Source organism: Falco biarmicus, chromosome 6 (genome assembly GCF_023638135.1).
Source record: "Falco biarmicus isolate bFalBia1 chromosome 6, bFalBia1.pri, whole genome shotgun sequence".
Taxonomy (NCBI): Eukaryota; Metazoa; Chordata; class Aves; order Falconiformes; family Falconidae; genus Falco; species Falco biarmicus.
Window position 1 is genome coordinate 1711188 of NC_079293.1, and position 15139 is coordinate 1726326.

The 15139-nt window shown below is 39.5% G+C and overlaps 1 protein-coding gene across 1 annotated transcript in view; it reads right to left on the reverse strand.

The window, feature by feature from the left end:
* Positions 1-277: 277 nt before the first annotated feature.
* Positions 278-15139, reverse strand: part of FHL5 (four and a half LIM domains 5) — a 31715-nt gene continuing 16853 nt past the window's right edge. The window contains exons 2-6 of the mRNA XM_056342268.1: positions 11103-11284; positions 8678-8852; positions 5698-5867; positions 3367-3553; positions 278-2112 (exon numbers count right to left, since the gene is read on the reverse strand). Coding sequence (XP_056198243.1) covers positions 1961-2112; positions 3367-3553; positions 5698-5867; positions 8678-8852; positions 11103-11261 — 843 coding nt within the window. The 5' untranslated portion in view covers positions 11262-11284 and the 3' untranslated portion in view covers positions 278-1960. The remainder of the gene's footprint in view (positions 2113-3366; positions 3554-5697; positions 5868-8677; positions 8853-11102; positions 11285-15139) is intronic.

Genomic DNA, 15139 nt, shown 5'->3' on the forward strand with positions numbered 1-15139 from the left:
AATTTCTGATAACTCAGTGCACATTTTTAGAACATCATACATAACTGTGAACCGCTGTACGTGTGTATGTGTATATACATATATATTTAAGGCAATGAAACATATTTCTATTTATGGGAATGCAAGTCTTACCAAGAACCTGTATCAGCCATGTGAAATGTGAAAATAGAAAAAGAAGCAGCTGGGATAAAATGAAAAGGCATAAACTAATCAAACTCTAGACCGCAATAAAAGCTGCCATGAAAGCAGTAACTGAAAACCAAAAATGAACACCATGCAGAGGAAAAGATCAATATTTTATTGACTGGAAAACAGACCGCTATGTACTTGTTGGTCAGTCATTATCCATATTGATTTTATGCCACTGCAGTTCAGCTCTGGCTTAGCTAGGCACACATATTCTTTTTTTTTTTTTTTTTCTTTTTTTCACTTTTCTACCTAAAGTAATGGCTGTCTTCAGTCTGGATAAAGCCCACCACTCAGGTCAGCCCATTAACTCTATGCACTTAAGGTCAGAATCTAAAGGAGAATATATGACTGAAAGACGTGAGAGATGAGGACTAAAACAGTGCTGAGTAATGCAGAATCCGCCGTTCTTAGTATCACTGCACCATTCACAATGTCCTGGTACGGGCACTGTAACATGAATTAGGCCAGTGTAACTTACAGTATGGAAGAAGAAAGAAGAGAAATGCTTGTAACTCAGCTCTAGATGACCTTTAATGATACACACTTGAGTGCTGAAGCTCAGCAAGCAGGTTTAACCTCCTCAAAGCCCGGTACCTAGAAACTAACACCTTGTACTACAAGAAGGGTTGCCTGGCTTGCAATGACAACGTTACCAATTCTTGTCATAATATCAGCAAATGCACGTGGCACATGGCAAAATGAGTTGGGCATTGGTTCTGAAGAGCTTGTACCCTGGTATAGACAAGCAGGCACTTACAAGAAAAGGGGCAGGCTGTGCATCAAAGACCTAGAGGGGTGGAAATGGTAAGGCCATTTACAGTGCTTTAATTGCTGGCAAATGAGTTTTGAGGGGAGGAAAAGTACAAGGTTAAAGGGACAAGTGTAAGTTGGTTCTTTGTCTACTAGCAAAAATATATATTTCATGTGTGTATTTCAAGGTCTAGTGAGGACAACAGAGACAAAGTCTTAAGGCATATTAGATATGGGAAAGTGTAGATCAGCACTATCCAATCTGGGGCAATCATCATCTCTTACAGTATCTCAGTGTATGGGTTTATTTACATTGTAAAGAAGCTATGCCTGAAAAATTAAGTACAGTTAACCAATATGGTGAAAGGACCTGTCAGTTTTTTGGATGACTAAAGACTATATTTGTAAGGAGGAATCTCAGTAAGGAGAGGAAAATGACCTTTTTTCCCTTTATCTGGCCCTGGAATGGGCCTCTGTGACTTGGAGGCCCTCTGTGAAAAAGTACCCCCTCCTCCCACTTTCTGCCTGCTTTGTCAACAACTTTTTTGCCCAAAGTATGGAGAAAGCTGATATTTACAAGTTGTTCTTATCAGTGTTATGACCCAATAGAAAAATGCACATGCTTAGCTTTCCACACCAAGGTCTGCATCTCTGAAGCAGTGCTAACGCCTCATCATTAGTCATATGCCATATAGGCTTTCACAGTCCTCCCTGGTTCATAGGAAACAAAATGTAAATTTTTAAGCTTCTAACAGCAGAGTGCAGTGTGTTACAAGGAGAAAGATACTGTAGTTATTTTTAAAATATATACAAACCTCTTCCGCATTATTTCTTAAACAGTATACAGCTGTTTACATTTTTTTAGAAGCAGTTGAAAACTATGATAGAATTAAACTGCTGGTGGAAAGTTACTTCAATGACTAAATAACTGTTAGACCTTTTATATGGTTTTCTTGCTGCAGAGTAAAGAAGTACATCATTACAGAGCAAGAATAATGCAGCTGTACAGCTCTCCACAGAACTATGAAGCAGAGCCACATCTCTGACAAAGGACATCGTCCAGCCGAGTGAGAAATCCCTGGCCCACCAGCGAGACAGAGCATTTTGCACATTTAAAGCATTCCCCATGCCATTGGTGCTCTTCAAATGAGATAAATTTGCCACCTCCAAGAGCTGAAAGAGATTACGAGAAAGAAGATGTAAAGCCAGTATTTCTGGACATGGTTCAGAAACGAAACAGGTTGTTTTCTGATGTGTGATCAGGTTGTCATTCATATAGCAAACAAACAAATCAACAAAAATCCATAATCTGAAATATCCTTTCTTGGCTGAATTGACAAAAACCTTTAAAATTAAATACAGTAAGAAATATTTTAAGCAAAGCCACAACTTGTTTTCATATCCCATTACAAACTCTGAACAGAATGAGTTTGTCAGAATGTCCACTCAGATTTGCTAACTTCCCAACAAACTCTCATGAAAATTATTTGCAATGTGTTGATACATGTAGTTCCTTACAACACTGAGTGAATTTAATTATTTAGACCTAAGTTTTTTCATAATGGAGTCTGTAGGAAATTACTAGATCATGGGATTCCTAACGTAAGTGTCTGAAATAAAATATCGGGGAGTTGTGGGGTTTGGAGTTTTTTCAGGATTTTATTTTTTTGGTTGGTTTTGGTTTGGTTGTTTGGTTCTTTGTTTTGGGTTGGGTTTTTTTGGTGTGGTTTTTTTTGTTTGTTTTTTGGTTTTGTTTTTTTTTGTAAAAACATGCCCATTTGATTGGATATTCTTCATTTCCTTTGTCCACTTAAATATACAGCATGCACCTGTAACAATCAGGTGGCACTTTTCAACAGCTGAGTCCACACATAACAGAATTACGATGCAGAACGCCAGCAAATGCTCCCCGAAAGCTTCAGCTATCACAGACTAGTGACGTATGTCCAACTATAAATCAGCTAAGTACACAAGGATGCATGGAATAGAGCTCTGTTGCATTTGGCAAGCTTTCTAATTTGACAAGTGTGATTTAGCAACAGGCAGTTAATTCATGTCCAGTTTGATTGCATTTGCATTTAAAAACAAAGCTAAAGAAATTGCAGAGATGAGGGACTTGTGTGTACTGTCCTGAGAAGAGCCAAAAGTGCCTTTTTTGTATTCTTAAAGATGAATTTTGGTGCAGAAGGCACTAAAACAATGGAGGAACTCCTTTTGGCACATAAACCAACTCCTTAGCAGTTAGGGAACACGCATGACCAGTAGGTCCTAGCACGATATGTTGCATGTGATGGGGAGAGTGTTCCTCTAGTAGTTAACTCCTTCAGTCTTTCATTATGATGGGACTTTTAATGCTGTTTTCTAAAGTAAAGGCCTGCTTTGAGAGGATACATCAGTTTCTGGCTCCTTCTAGAAGATGAGACTCACCTGTAATAGGTTTCTTGCAAGCAGCACACTTCTTGGCATACAGTCTGCTGAAACAGTCTATGCAGTACGGGTACTCGTCTTTGGAAATAAACCTTTGTCCAGATAGCTGGGTGTTACACCCAGCACACACAAAGCATTCTTTATGCCAAGGCTGGTCATGGTAGGTCAATCCCCCAGAAGTTATTACCTAATGTATTGACAAACCAGGACAGAGCAATGAGACTGTGAATTGTGAACAACTGTGAACAATGAAAAGTGAATTGTGAAGGATTATCCGGCCCTTCATAAGTCCTTCTGCTTCATTTCTCTCTTTCCACACACACAAGAGAAGACAGTTGTGGTCACATCAACTGTTTTTCATCTGGAATATCAATCTGACTAACTGTAGTTGAGCTGAACATGCCACTGGTTTGTTATTCTCAATTTTCTGTCACAGGATAACCTCATTGTTTGTAATAAACAGGTTAGCTTCTTCTGAAATTTTCCTCTTATACATGTGGATAAAACCTTGACATCAGGTACACTCTCAGAAGAACAATTCTCAGTGACGGACAGTGGATGAGAGAACATACGCTGAGATTATGGCTAATCTCCAGCTGGAACTGGCAGTTTGCTGTCTCCCACTGAAACAGTATTTTAAGTAGGAAGAAAGACAGTAAAGAAGCAAAAGTAAGGCAGGAAGGAGATCTACACTGTCAGAAGAAGAAAAAATGGTGTTTATCAGTGTCATCAAACTTCCCAATCCCTGCAACTCATTCACAGCTCTCCACTGGTTATTTATGAAGAGGGAAATTTCCAGTTGCTTTATGGCTTCCATATGTGTGGTAAAGAGCTGGTTTCACAGAATTTGTGAGAGACTGTTCAGAGAAATTTCTGTAGAGATAAAGATGAGCTGTGAGATAGTGTTTCTACTGTCAAGTCACATGCATGACAGTGAATGGATGTATGAATAATTGGAACAGGAGGAGAAAAATTTGGAGAAGCTTCATTAAGAAAAAACAGTGACACCATCAAATTTCCCAGGGAAATACAGTTTCAGGGAAATAAAGAATAATACTGGGTGATGTCAGGCAACAAAGAAATCTAAGTAGTTCCCAATCCCCCTAGCATTTCAGTATCGGGCTATTTCTAACTCTCATTTGCTTTTCCATTAAAATCTGAAAATCTCTGGCACAAAATTCAAGACTCCAGTTTGGCAATTTAATCTTTTTGGGCTCCATTCTTATTGATGGGAACTGAGGCAAGTTTAAGTAGTAAAATTGCTTTAGCTGTTATGTAGGGGACTTGTTGCATTCCTAGAATTTTTAAGAAGCAAATCCTGATTATTTCACATAAGTGCTAACCTCCATGCCTCTAATAAACATAGAGCAGAATTACTATATTTGCCATGTGATCTTTTAATGCAAATTAAAGGCTAGATGTAGAGACATGGGAATATATAAAAGTACTTTCTGAAGTTTAACTACTGAAGAAAAAAAACAGGCAGCAGATTTTTATTACATTAAAAGCTTTTGTTAGAGTTTTACAGATAAACATTAAATAAGTACAAAAATTATAAGTTATTTGATGAAGTGATAAAAACCTAAATAATTTTTGCTTCCATAGTGATACAGGTACTAAAAAATAAGTTAAATTCTGCCATAAAAAGCAGCCTCAAACATTTCCCTAGAGAACACCTAGAAGAGTGTTTTCATCATCCAGAGACAATTTTAAAAGATGAGAAATTGAGGGAGGAATGAATTGATTTATTTGTATTTGGGGGGAAAAAGAAAAACCCATTTGAATTCAAACTTTCTGCTACCCACAGGGGAAGCATCATATGTTGAAACAGTGGAACTCTTGAGTAGTATTTTCACGATGGAATATTACTTAACCTGATTATTGCCTGATACATTTCATGAAAAAAAAACAACCAAAACAAACCAGGCAAGACTGTGAATGCTTTGCTTAGCTTAGGTGGCTTATTATGCATTATATATATGAAAAACATCAAAAAGGGAGGTATGTTTATCAAGGCAAAATCAAAGATTATCAGGGTTTTGCATAACTTTCAGAGAAAAATTCTACCTTTGTTAAAAATCACAATCAGTAACAAAAGAACCCTAAAGTATTTGTTCTGGTCAATAAATTTATTTCAAATATAATCAGGCTTAGATCAATATTAACTAAAGGGGACAGCAGACACTGTCACACTTGGCTTTCAGTGGCCGATGCCAAAAGGAAGACTCTGCTCTTACTCTTAGTTCACCATGCATTTTACATGTTCCAGCCCCTTCCCACATGAGCAATATTGCCTCATTAGGGCAATTTTTCAATTTTATGTTTAATTACCTTTTTGCAAGAGTAGCAATGGTGAGCAAATTGCTTCTCAAAACAGGGCATGCAGTAATTCTCATTGTTTTTGGTGATCAGTGGTTTTGTTCCCAATGGTTGCCGGCAATACTGGCAAACGAAGCAGGATTCATGCCAGAAACTTCCCTTAAATTCCATTTTACGGGAACCTGCAAAAACCCAAAGTGAACAATCCCCCCAGATATAGCTTGTAATATAAGTTTTAAATGCTGGGAACACTCCTGTTTTTAACCTTCTATCTCGGTACTGGATTACCCAAGAAAGCATTTATCCTCTGATAAGTTTCTCTGCATGTACTTGAAATTTCAAGAATACATTTGATGACATATGATCGCCTGGCAAAAGAAGTGCTAAATTGCCTAAGCTGTGATTTTTAGTCTGTCCTTATATAAGTCTTTTAGTGTTACTTCCCTGTGATATGCTTTAGTTGCTCAGAGTTTTTCTCAGACCAGCCAACTCAGTGATAATGTTCAGGTACACAGCACTTTTATGAATTACAGATTAATTTGTTGGATGTTTAGTACATCTGTTAATGCACTAAATTTTGGCTTCCTTAAGTGAAGGCCCTTCAGTTATAAATGAATTATTTATCTTATTCAGCATAAGATGGCAAGTTTTTAAAAGTAAATACCTTTTTGTGATAAAGCACACTACACTGCCTCGTCTCATAGCTCATTATTTCCATCCTAGATAGACAGTTCTTTTTATCATGTTCAACTAGATGCTTTTGATGCGGCACAAGGATAGAAAGTCACTCAGTTAAGTGTCTGTCAGAGGAGTTTCAGAGCTCTTAGCTCTGCGTACAGGTGCCCTGTACACCTTAATGTAGATGTGTAAGTCCAAGATATGCACATATATCCAAAAACGATTTTTCCAGTGACTCTCCACCATAACTTCCTCCCCTGCTGGTAGCATCAGACTGCAAAGGGAGGTGCCAGGTGCTTTGCCATCCTTTCCACACAAAGAGGAGAATTGCTGATACAGCTGATGAATCCTGAATACCTGTTTCCTGCACTGTGAGGCTAGTGGAGAGAGAAACCTCCACTAGTGGCTGTATGTAAACATAAATCAGAAGGCTGACTTTACTGTCTTTGTCTGCTGGGTAGTTTCAGCACAGAGCTAGAAAGCTGATGACAAAGAAGTTAACGATATAGAAACTGGTTGGCATTTTCATGCTACTTCAGTTCCCTATTTGCATTGTTACTCCTAGTCTCAGCACTTGCTGCAAGGATCTAGTCTCCTGGAGTCTGGGGCAGAATCTGTAAGGCAGATATACATCAGAGGATAATAATGCAAACCCGAGTATATTCTTGAACTATTCTTGTCACATCTGGTAAGGTGTACCTATTAGACATTTTTTTTTTTTTAAACTATGTAAAATGTAAGCAGTGTATCATCCTTCAACTGAACACTATTGCTACAATATTCATTTCTGTTAATACGGCTTTTACCTGTAATGAAAAGGAAATAAACTGTAAAAACACAAATTAATGTTACAAGTTGAACCACGACACCAGTAACCTAGTATTTATACTAAGACACTTAATTCTGTCAGCCTATACCTTACTGTTTGGCATTAAGATCTACTGACAAAGAAAATTCCTATGTCACTGCCAAATTTACTGATGTCGTTGGCCAAAGGTTCCCAAACTAGTAGTCAAGCAGCCATGGCAGATAGTTTGCAGCTGGTATTTGGAGCTACATATGTGATCTGTAAAAAGGTTCAAGCTTTGAGGGTACTTCACTCTTCCAAATGTTAGGGAGCCCCTTTCCTAAGCAAGCTGCTTTGTTTTGCCACACAAAGTGCTGTGGCTTCTCTTAGATACCTCTGAAGAGGCAGATTTTAGGCAACCTCTCTGCTGTATGAGCTTTACTGGTGTGGTAGCAATGAAAGGTCTAGAGGATGTCCTGAACAGATCCGAGCAAAACCTGAAAGGCAGTTTAGTGGAAAGTGCCGAATTTTGAAGTTTGCTAATGGCAGGAAAAAACCTATTGTAAACACAAATGTGCTCGTATTCTTTTTAGTAAAGATGCCAATAATGATTTGAACACGAAATGCCATGTTTTGACAATTTAAACAAAAAATATTTCTGAGTGAAAGAAATGGTATAAAGAACACAAACTTAAGGTCTGCTCAATGTGACAGACAAAAGTGCAGGTGTCTTGTCTAATCCGGCACTCCTGCTAACGTTAGCTCTGTCTACCTACGCTCACAGCAGGATATGCTTCCTAAGAACAGCAACAGAATCAAGGACTCAACACGAACACATTTTACCCTGTCTTGACCTGGAATACTCCTCATAAGTATTCATAAACCCCGTCAGTGCTAGACAGAGGCAGTGTGTCTGGAGAAGGGCAACGGAGCTGGGGAAGGGTCTGGAGCACAAGTGTTACGAGGAGCAGCTGAGGGCACTGGGGTTGTTTAGTCTGTAGGAAAGGAGGCTGAGGGGAGACCTTACTGCTCTCTACAGCTACCGAAAGGAGGCTGTAGGCAGGTGGGTGCTGGTCTCTTCTCCCAAGTAACAAGTGACAGGACCAGAGGAAACAGCCTCAAGTTGTGCCAGGGGAGGTTTAGATTGGATATTAGGAAAAATTTCTTCACTGAAAGGATTGTCAGGCATTGGAACAGGCTGCCCAGGGAGGTGGTTGAGTCACCATCCCTGGAAGTGTTTAAAAAACGTGTAGATGCGGTACTTAGCAACATGGTTTAGAGATGGAAGTGGCAGTCCCGGGTTTATGGTTGGACTTGATGATCTTAAAGGTCTTGTGCAAACTAAATGATTCTATGATTCTGTGTTGTGGCGTCTCTTCACTCCCGGGAGGGTACTACAAACAAAGGAGAAGGAGTTACCTGAAAGCTGTTCTGAAAGTCAAGGACCTTGTAGCTTGGTTATTCAAGGTTGTGCTTATAATTAGAAATGCTGTTCCATTTTCCACCAAAGGGTCCCTGTAATCTTACCAGGCATAATAGTCTTCTGGCAGTGGAAACACTTAGATGAATACTCATCAGAGTAGCATTCGGTACACAGCAAGACCTCATCCTTGGCAGCAAATGGTTTCTCCACAAGCGAGCGACTGCATCTGGCACACCTGAAGCACCCCTCATGCCAGTGGCGGCCTTTGTAGGCCAGATCCTTGGAGAAAGTAAGGCCATGTTAATGAATGCATTTCTTTACAGTGTTCTTATCCCTCCGCTCCTCCCAGAAATAAAGTGAAAAATGGCAAGCATTGCAACAGCGACTTGAAGAGATGACAAGTGTGTCCGTTGGGAAGTGTGCTCAGAGATGATATAAGCACTCAACGTCACTGTATCAGTGTATTTTGTAGATCTCTTGCAGAGACCATTAGGAGCCGTGTTGGCGCAGGCAATTGTCTTTCCTTATGTAACACCAGAGATATGCTTTTATTGGGAGAATCATTTTGTATTTTGCAGTTGGCCTTCAAGGGGAAACAAGTGATCAACATTTTTAATGTGCATGGGCCACCTGACAAGAGGTGCATTCTCCACCGACTCCGAGATGCACCTCATGTGTTTTTCGACATTACAACTTTTTCTTCCAGCTGACACTATATGACACTAAAGAAAGATCATATTATTGCAGACAACAGGCAACTAAAATCTCATTGAGAACAAAATGATTCTTGGGAAGATTATTAAAAAACCATTGCTTTTATTTATACCTAATATAACTCCTCCTAAAAACTTGGCAGAAAAATGTTTAAGACTCAGCAGGCTTAGGGGACGAAAAAGCTAACAGTATATGCATGAGACCTTGACTAAGAATTAAAAAAAAGGAGCAAACAGCAGATTTTATTTTTCCAAGATTAAAAAAAAAGGGAAAAATGCACCTCTCCACCCACTCTCCCAATTAAAAAGTAAGCCAGACCCTTCCAGTTCTCCTTTGTAAGAAGCACAAAAGGGCAGAAATCCAACCTCATTTTTCTCCATTGTCAGAACCCCACCCTTTAAAGTGCTACATGCTTCATTCAGTTCAGGAGGTGCTGAGAGCTTCCCACTTTCCTTTGCTTTAGTTAGCACTCTGAACCTTGCAGAAAGTAGGCGAATGACCCCAGTGCAGCCTGAGGCAAAGGCTGGGTAAGAAGGGGAGGAAGACAGCCAAGCTCTAGCACCTTGGCAGAGGTGGGACAACCAGCTATAGATCTCTGTGGTCCACTTTTTCAGCTGACTCTGGCCTGTTGCACTCCTGTCTTATTATTCCTGCTTTTTTCTCCCAGCTTTTCCTTCCAGTTAGTCCAAAGACCTGTTTCTGTTAATGACCTTAGACATCGGTAGTCCTAACACTTAATTTTAAACTTTAAAAGTGAAATCAGTGAGTTCAGAGCACCTGTTCTTCAGGTGACCCTGATTGGTGCTACATGTACAAGTCTGCTGTTGAAAAATGCTGATGAGAGTTTGAGGAGTGTCAGCCAGATCAGCGTTTTCCTTGGATGATTCCTTTACAGTTCTGAGCTCTAGTCAGACAATGTGCTTTGCAAACCATGAAGTGCTTTGGCCAGGGAGACCTCCCGAGAGGCTTGTTTTAATAACTTTCTGACCTTTTATTTCAAAAGAGCATAGGCAAAGCGAGCGTGAGGAGGTGAGCACTACACACTGAACTTGGCAAAACAAAGGCATTTTGATAGGTTTCATCTGAACTTAAAAATTCAAAGTCAAGTGTACAGGCTTTAAATTGGAGTACAGGGTACTGGAAATCCTGTCAAAGGCCACAGAGGAACTCGTATTATTAATTAATGTTCTAAAAAGGGAGAGGTGAAAAGAAAGACAAGCTCAGAAACACTGCCACTAACACGCCTTCTGCGAGATAGGCAAGGTAAGTATGGAATTAAGTTAAAATTAAAACATACCTCATTTCCAAAAGACAGAGGGAATAATATATAAATTCTAAATATGGGTTTTCCTCAGCTTGGCATCTGCATGTCAACACCTATAGTAAAAGTAATTTATCCAATACTCAAAATATTTTTTCCATGGACATCTCTCAGATATTTCAAAGTGTCATTCAACTTGATCCACTGCATTACACCATCCCCCTACCATCTCTCAAGCACTGCACAGTCTCTGCAGCCAGTGAGTGACTGGAGGGGAAGGATGGAGTCTAGTTGTGCTCCACACATACACCACAGCCTTGCCGTATGTTTGAGGCACATGTATGTGCAGATTTCATGACCTTTGGCCCCAGAGCTTTCCTATTCTTGGAAAGCAGCACTGTTTCTCTTTGCTGTGCGTGGCTGTACAATGGCTATGCTTAGGTCTCTTCACCAGTACAGGGATATGCAGAGGTCTGGATATAGAATCTGCCATTAAAGAAATGGGATTTGTATATAATTTAGAAAAGAACAAGAAGTGAAAGCTAAATGCTTACCTTGGAGTCGCACTCAATAGGTTGCTTGCACTCTTCACAGGGGTTGGCAAACAGGCTGTCATAACATGTAACACAGTAAGCGTTTTCTTCTCTCAATGCATATTTCCTTCCACGAAGAGACTGCAGGCAGTAATGACAGTCTGTGTGACTGCTGGTCATTCTGGTGGGGCTCTCCACGTGCTCTGGAAAGATGGAAAAAATCATTCAGTGGAGGACTATTTGCTTGCTCAGATAACAAGTAATGCTGCCTTACCTGTGGAAGTCAGGACAGGTGTTTCTCGGTCATTTGCAGTGCCCTGAATTTCTAATGCTGGTCTGTTCCATAATAAAATGGTAGTCTTTAACAACGTATACTGTTTATTTTGTTACCTACATAACAGGGAGCAAGAAGGTTGCCTCAGCTTAATCTAATGGTACTTACACTCTTAGGTCAGATGCCTGAAGATAAAGCTGTCTTTGCATTCTCTATGTATTACTGGCATTATGAGCATTACGTACTGGATTGTGCGGCACGGTTTATCGAGAAATCAGGGAACAGAGAGAGAAGCAATAGTTCAAAAAATAAACCAGCTATGGAGTTAAAAGGCCCAAGAAAAGTGTCAAGCACTTTGTAATGTGTTCCTGGCTTTCTCTTGCCATTCCTATCTTTTTGCTCATTCCTTCCTTTTCAAAATACTCCCCTCTACCTGACCAAACAGAAGGAAGACAAAGGAGTCCAAACTATGTGGCTGTTATTCACATAATCCCAGCTATGCTGCTAACATTTGGTGGCAATGAAAGGTGACACAAATACCTCTGGATAGCAAAAGAGCGATCTCATAAAGAGAAATAAACTAAATCGTAACTGCAACTCCCAGAAGGTTTCCCTTGTTGTTATTGGAAAATATTTTCTTTTCCTACATATTTATTTTATTTCTTTATTGCCAGGTTCCATGTTGGCAGTGCCAAAATGCTGTGAGATAGGTTATAGTTCTGTGCCAGACAAGTGCAGGAAATACCACAAATCTACTGAGAGCCACTTGTACGAGTTTCCCATCCTTCGGTTTTCCAGGCTAAGAAGGCTTGGATAAGCATGCAAACATCAGCTGCTTATAGATCTGCAATGCTGACTGTTTTCAGGATCGTGGAGATGAAGACTTAGTCTTGTTGCTGGTTGGATTATCAGCACTTTGCTAAAATTGGGTCTTGGTTCCTGGGAATGAAGGAAGAAAAATCCAGAAAGTTCCCAGTGAAGCAAACCCAGAAACATCTGCTGGACTCATTGGATTGCACTCTTCATTAAACTTGAGTGTAGCTGCAGACAGTGCCAACAATCATAAATTTTAGAGGACTTGAGAATAAGTCCTCTAATGGGGATGGTCTCCTAAAATGTTTAAGTATCAGTGACTTTTAGCATCTGAAATCCTTGTGCTTTGAAAAACAGTTTATCCTAACCAGATGCAAAGCCTGAAAGTAAGGAAGAGACGCACGTGAAGAACAAGATTCGAGGGAGTGCTTAGCCATCACAGAGCTGAAATCTAGTCCATTTAGAGTTACTCCCTCATACTTGTTTTTTATACACTCACTGCCTGTCCTATACCCATGGTTCAGTTTTAAAAAGGCATATCATCTATTTCTGGGTTTCCACTTTGTGAGATGTAAACCAAAATGATCATTTGAACTATGAGAAAGAACAATTACTGCAGGTCTCCACTGGCACCAATGCATAAAGTCAGGCATTTATTAATTTAATCCTGGAGGGATAGTAGTAAGGCAGTGGAAAAGGGCAGGGAGAGAGGCGATAATGCTTATTTCAGACCAAAAGTAATGATTCGATTGTTTGGCACAAGCTATGGAAAACTTGTTGTTCCTGTAAATTGGAAATCTTTTGAGTTGAATTGATTTACTGCCTTTTTCTGACTGCCTTAAATATTTGTGCTAGCCAAGACAGAGTGTAGTAAGGAAATAAAATAATCTGTAACTCAGATCAGTGGGAAACATGCTTTCTTAAAAACATTACAGGTATGTTTTTTGTGATATCCTTGGAACAATAGTATAACAGGGCTTGAATCTGACCTTCCATTTCCTTTAAGACCAGAGATGTGGATGTGAAATGAATGAGGCCATGTATACAAGAAAATGACATCCGTCAGCTTGTACATTTGCACAGCATGACATGTAAAAAGTAGACACAGCACAATGCATTTGGTACACAATCACTACATAGTCATCACCAAAAACAAGTTTAAATTTTGCTCGTTTTCTTCCGTACTGGGGAAGCAGTATAAACTGATGGCTAGGAAGACAATCAAAGAATGTTTGTGGTTAACTGGGCTGCATATTCAAGGTCATAGGGCAGACTTGAAACTGGATTTCAGAGGAATTTTCGTTCTTTTTTTGTGGGAATTAGACTTATGAACTGTCTCTGAGGGCAACCTTGAGTCAATCACCTTTCTGATCTCCTCCCTGCTGAATCAGTACACCAGCTTCCTAACACAGTTTCATCTCTGCCTAAAAGTGGCAGCAGCAAAATCCTAAAAGGGCATGCATGAAGAACCTATGTTACTTACAGTGGATTTTGTTGCACAAAGCTCACCAACAAATAGCTTCTGATATCTGCAGATATATCTCTGTCTTTTCATGCTAATGGATGGTGATAGGTTTTTAAGTTATCAAAAGCTCTGCATACCCATCAATTTTCCTAAAAAAGTGGTCCTCTTGATTATTATTTTTGTTTTTCCCCAGGAAACCAACCTGTTACAGGAAGCCTAGTTTATATGCACAAACAAGACCCACTATTGTAATACCTCAGAACTTCTGAATTTGTAATTATCCTCTTAAATACCTATATGGACATGGGAGCAAAGTGCCATTACTCCTGTTTTACAGATGGCAGTGGTTGCTTGAGAACATTAAAAGAGTACCCTGAGACTACAGTTAAAGCCTGGGGGTGTCCTTGAGCTGCTCCTCTAGTAAAATACTCAAGTCTCCCAAAACTTTGCTTCAGAGAAAGTCTTCAGAGTTCAACAATGATGATATGAGACCATATTTGGCAATGAAGCAGCAATGGTATGAAAAATAATGATGATTTTTGCAAATCTCTTGGCAAATGTCTGGGTAACCTTTGTGAACTACATTTACCATTAGCCATGCAACAAAAAAAAGTGTATCTCATCTGCCCCAGCACTGCTTACCGTTGCTCCAATAAATAAGTAATGGTATGAGCACCATGTAGCTAAGTAGAATGTTTTTCTTGTGCTTTGATCCTAATCTCTAGAGAAATATGTTTACTTTAAGTTTGCTGGAAGCTAGACTTTGTGTTTTGAAGGTCAGTTAAGAAATCTCTGGAGGTCTGATGCTATTCAGTCTCATGGAACCAAACGCTGACTCCAGCATTCCAGCTGCTAACTCGTGTCCTAGGCACAGGGAAAGACTGTGATGTTTCCATTCCTTGGGAAAAGAGGATTTTGCTATTTAGATTGGAACAAAGCTAAATACTGTTGATTTCTATGTGTCTAGTAGGCACGGATACATGATATCATCTGTAGTGTTAGAATATTCCAAGGGGGCACAGAGAGATGCTGCTGAGGATGTGAGGGTATTGCAACTGGGGTCCCTGGGGTCACATTTGAGCATGCAGCAGTGTCACGGTATGAATTATAAAGTAGATGAAAATAAAACAACAGAGCTGGCTAGTCTACCTGCTGTTCCAGCAGATTATTGCAGAAATTAGTCACAAGAAAATAGGAGAGGGACTTTCTGTAAAGTCACGTAGTTTCCTATAAAATGCAGAGCACTAGAAGACGTCCAGTGAAGAAAGCCATAAGAAAATGACTGTGAAGTTGTGAAATCTGATAAATGTGGAACTTTCAGGAAAAAAATGCTTGTTTCCTAACTGGAGCTAAAAAGCTCAGCCACAATGTTAACGTATCTCTTAATAATTTATCTTGATTTTTTCTATAAATGTAGGTTAATCCCCCTTATGTTATATAACTATAAAAAGTCCAGAAACATTAAGACTGCTTAGATGGGAATGAATATACATATGCATGTAGGTA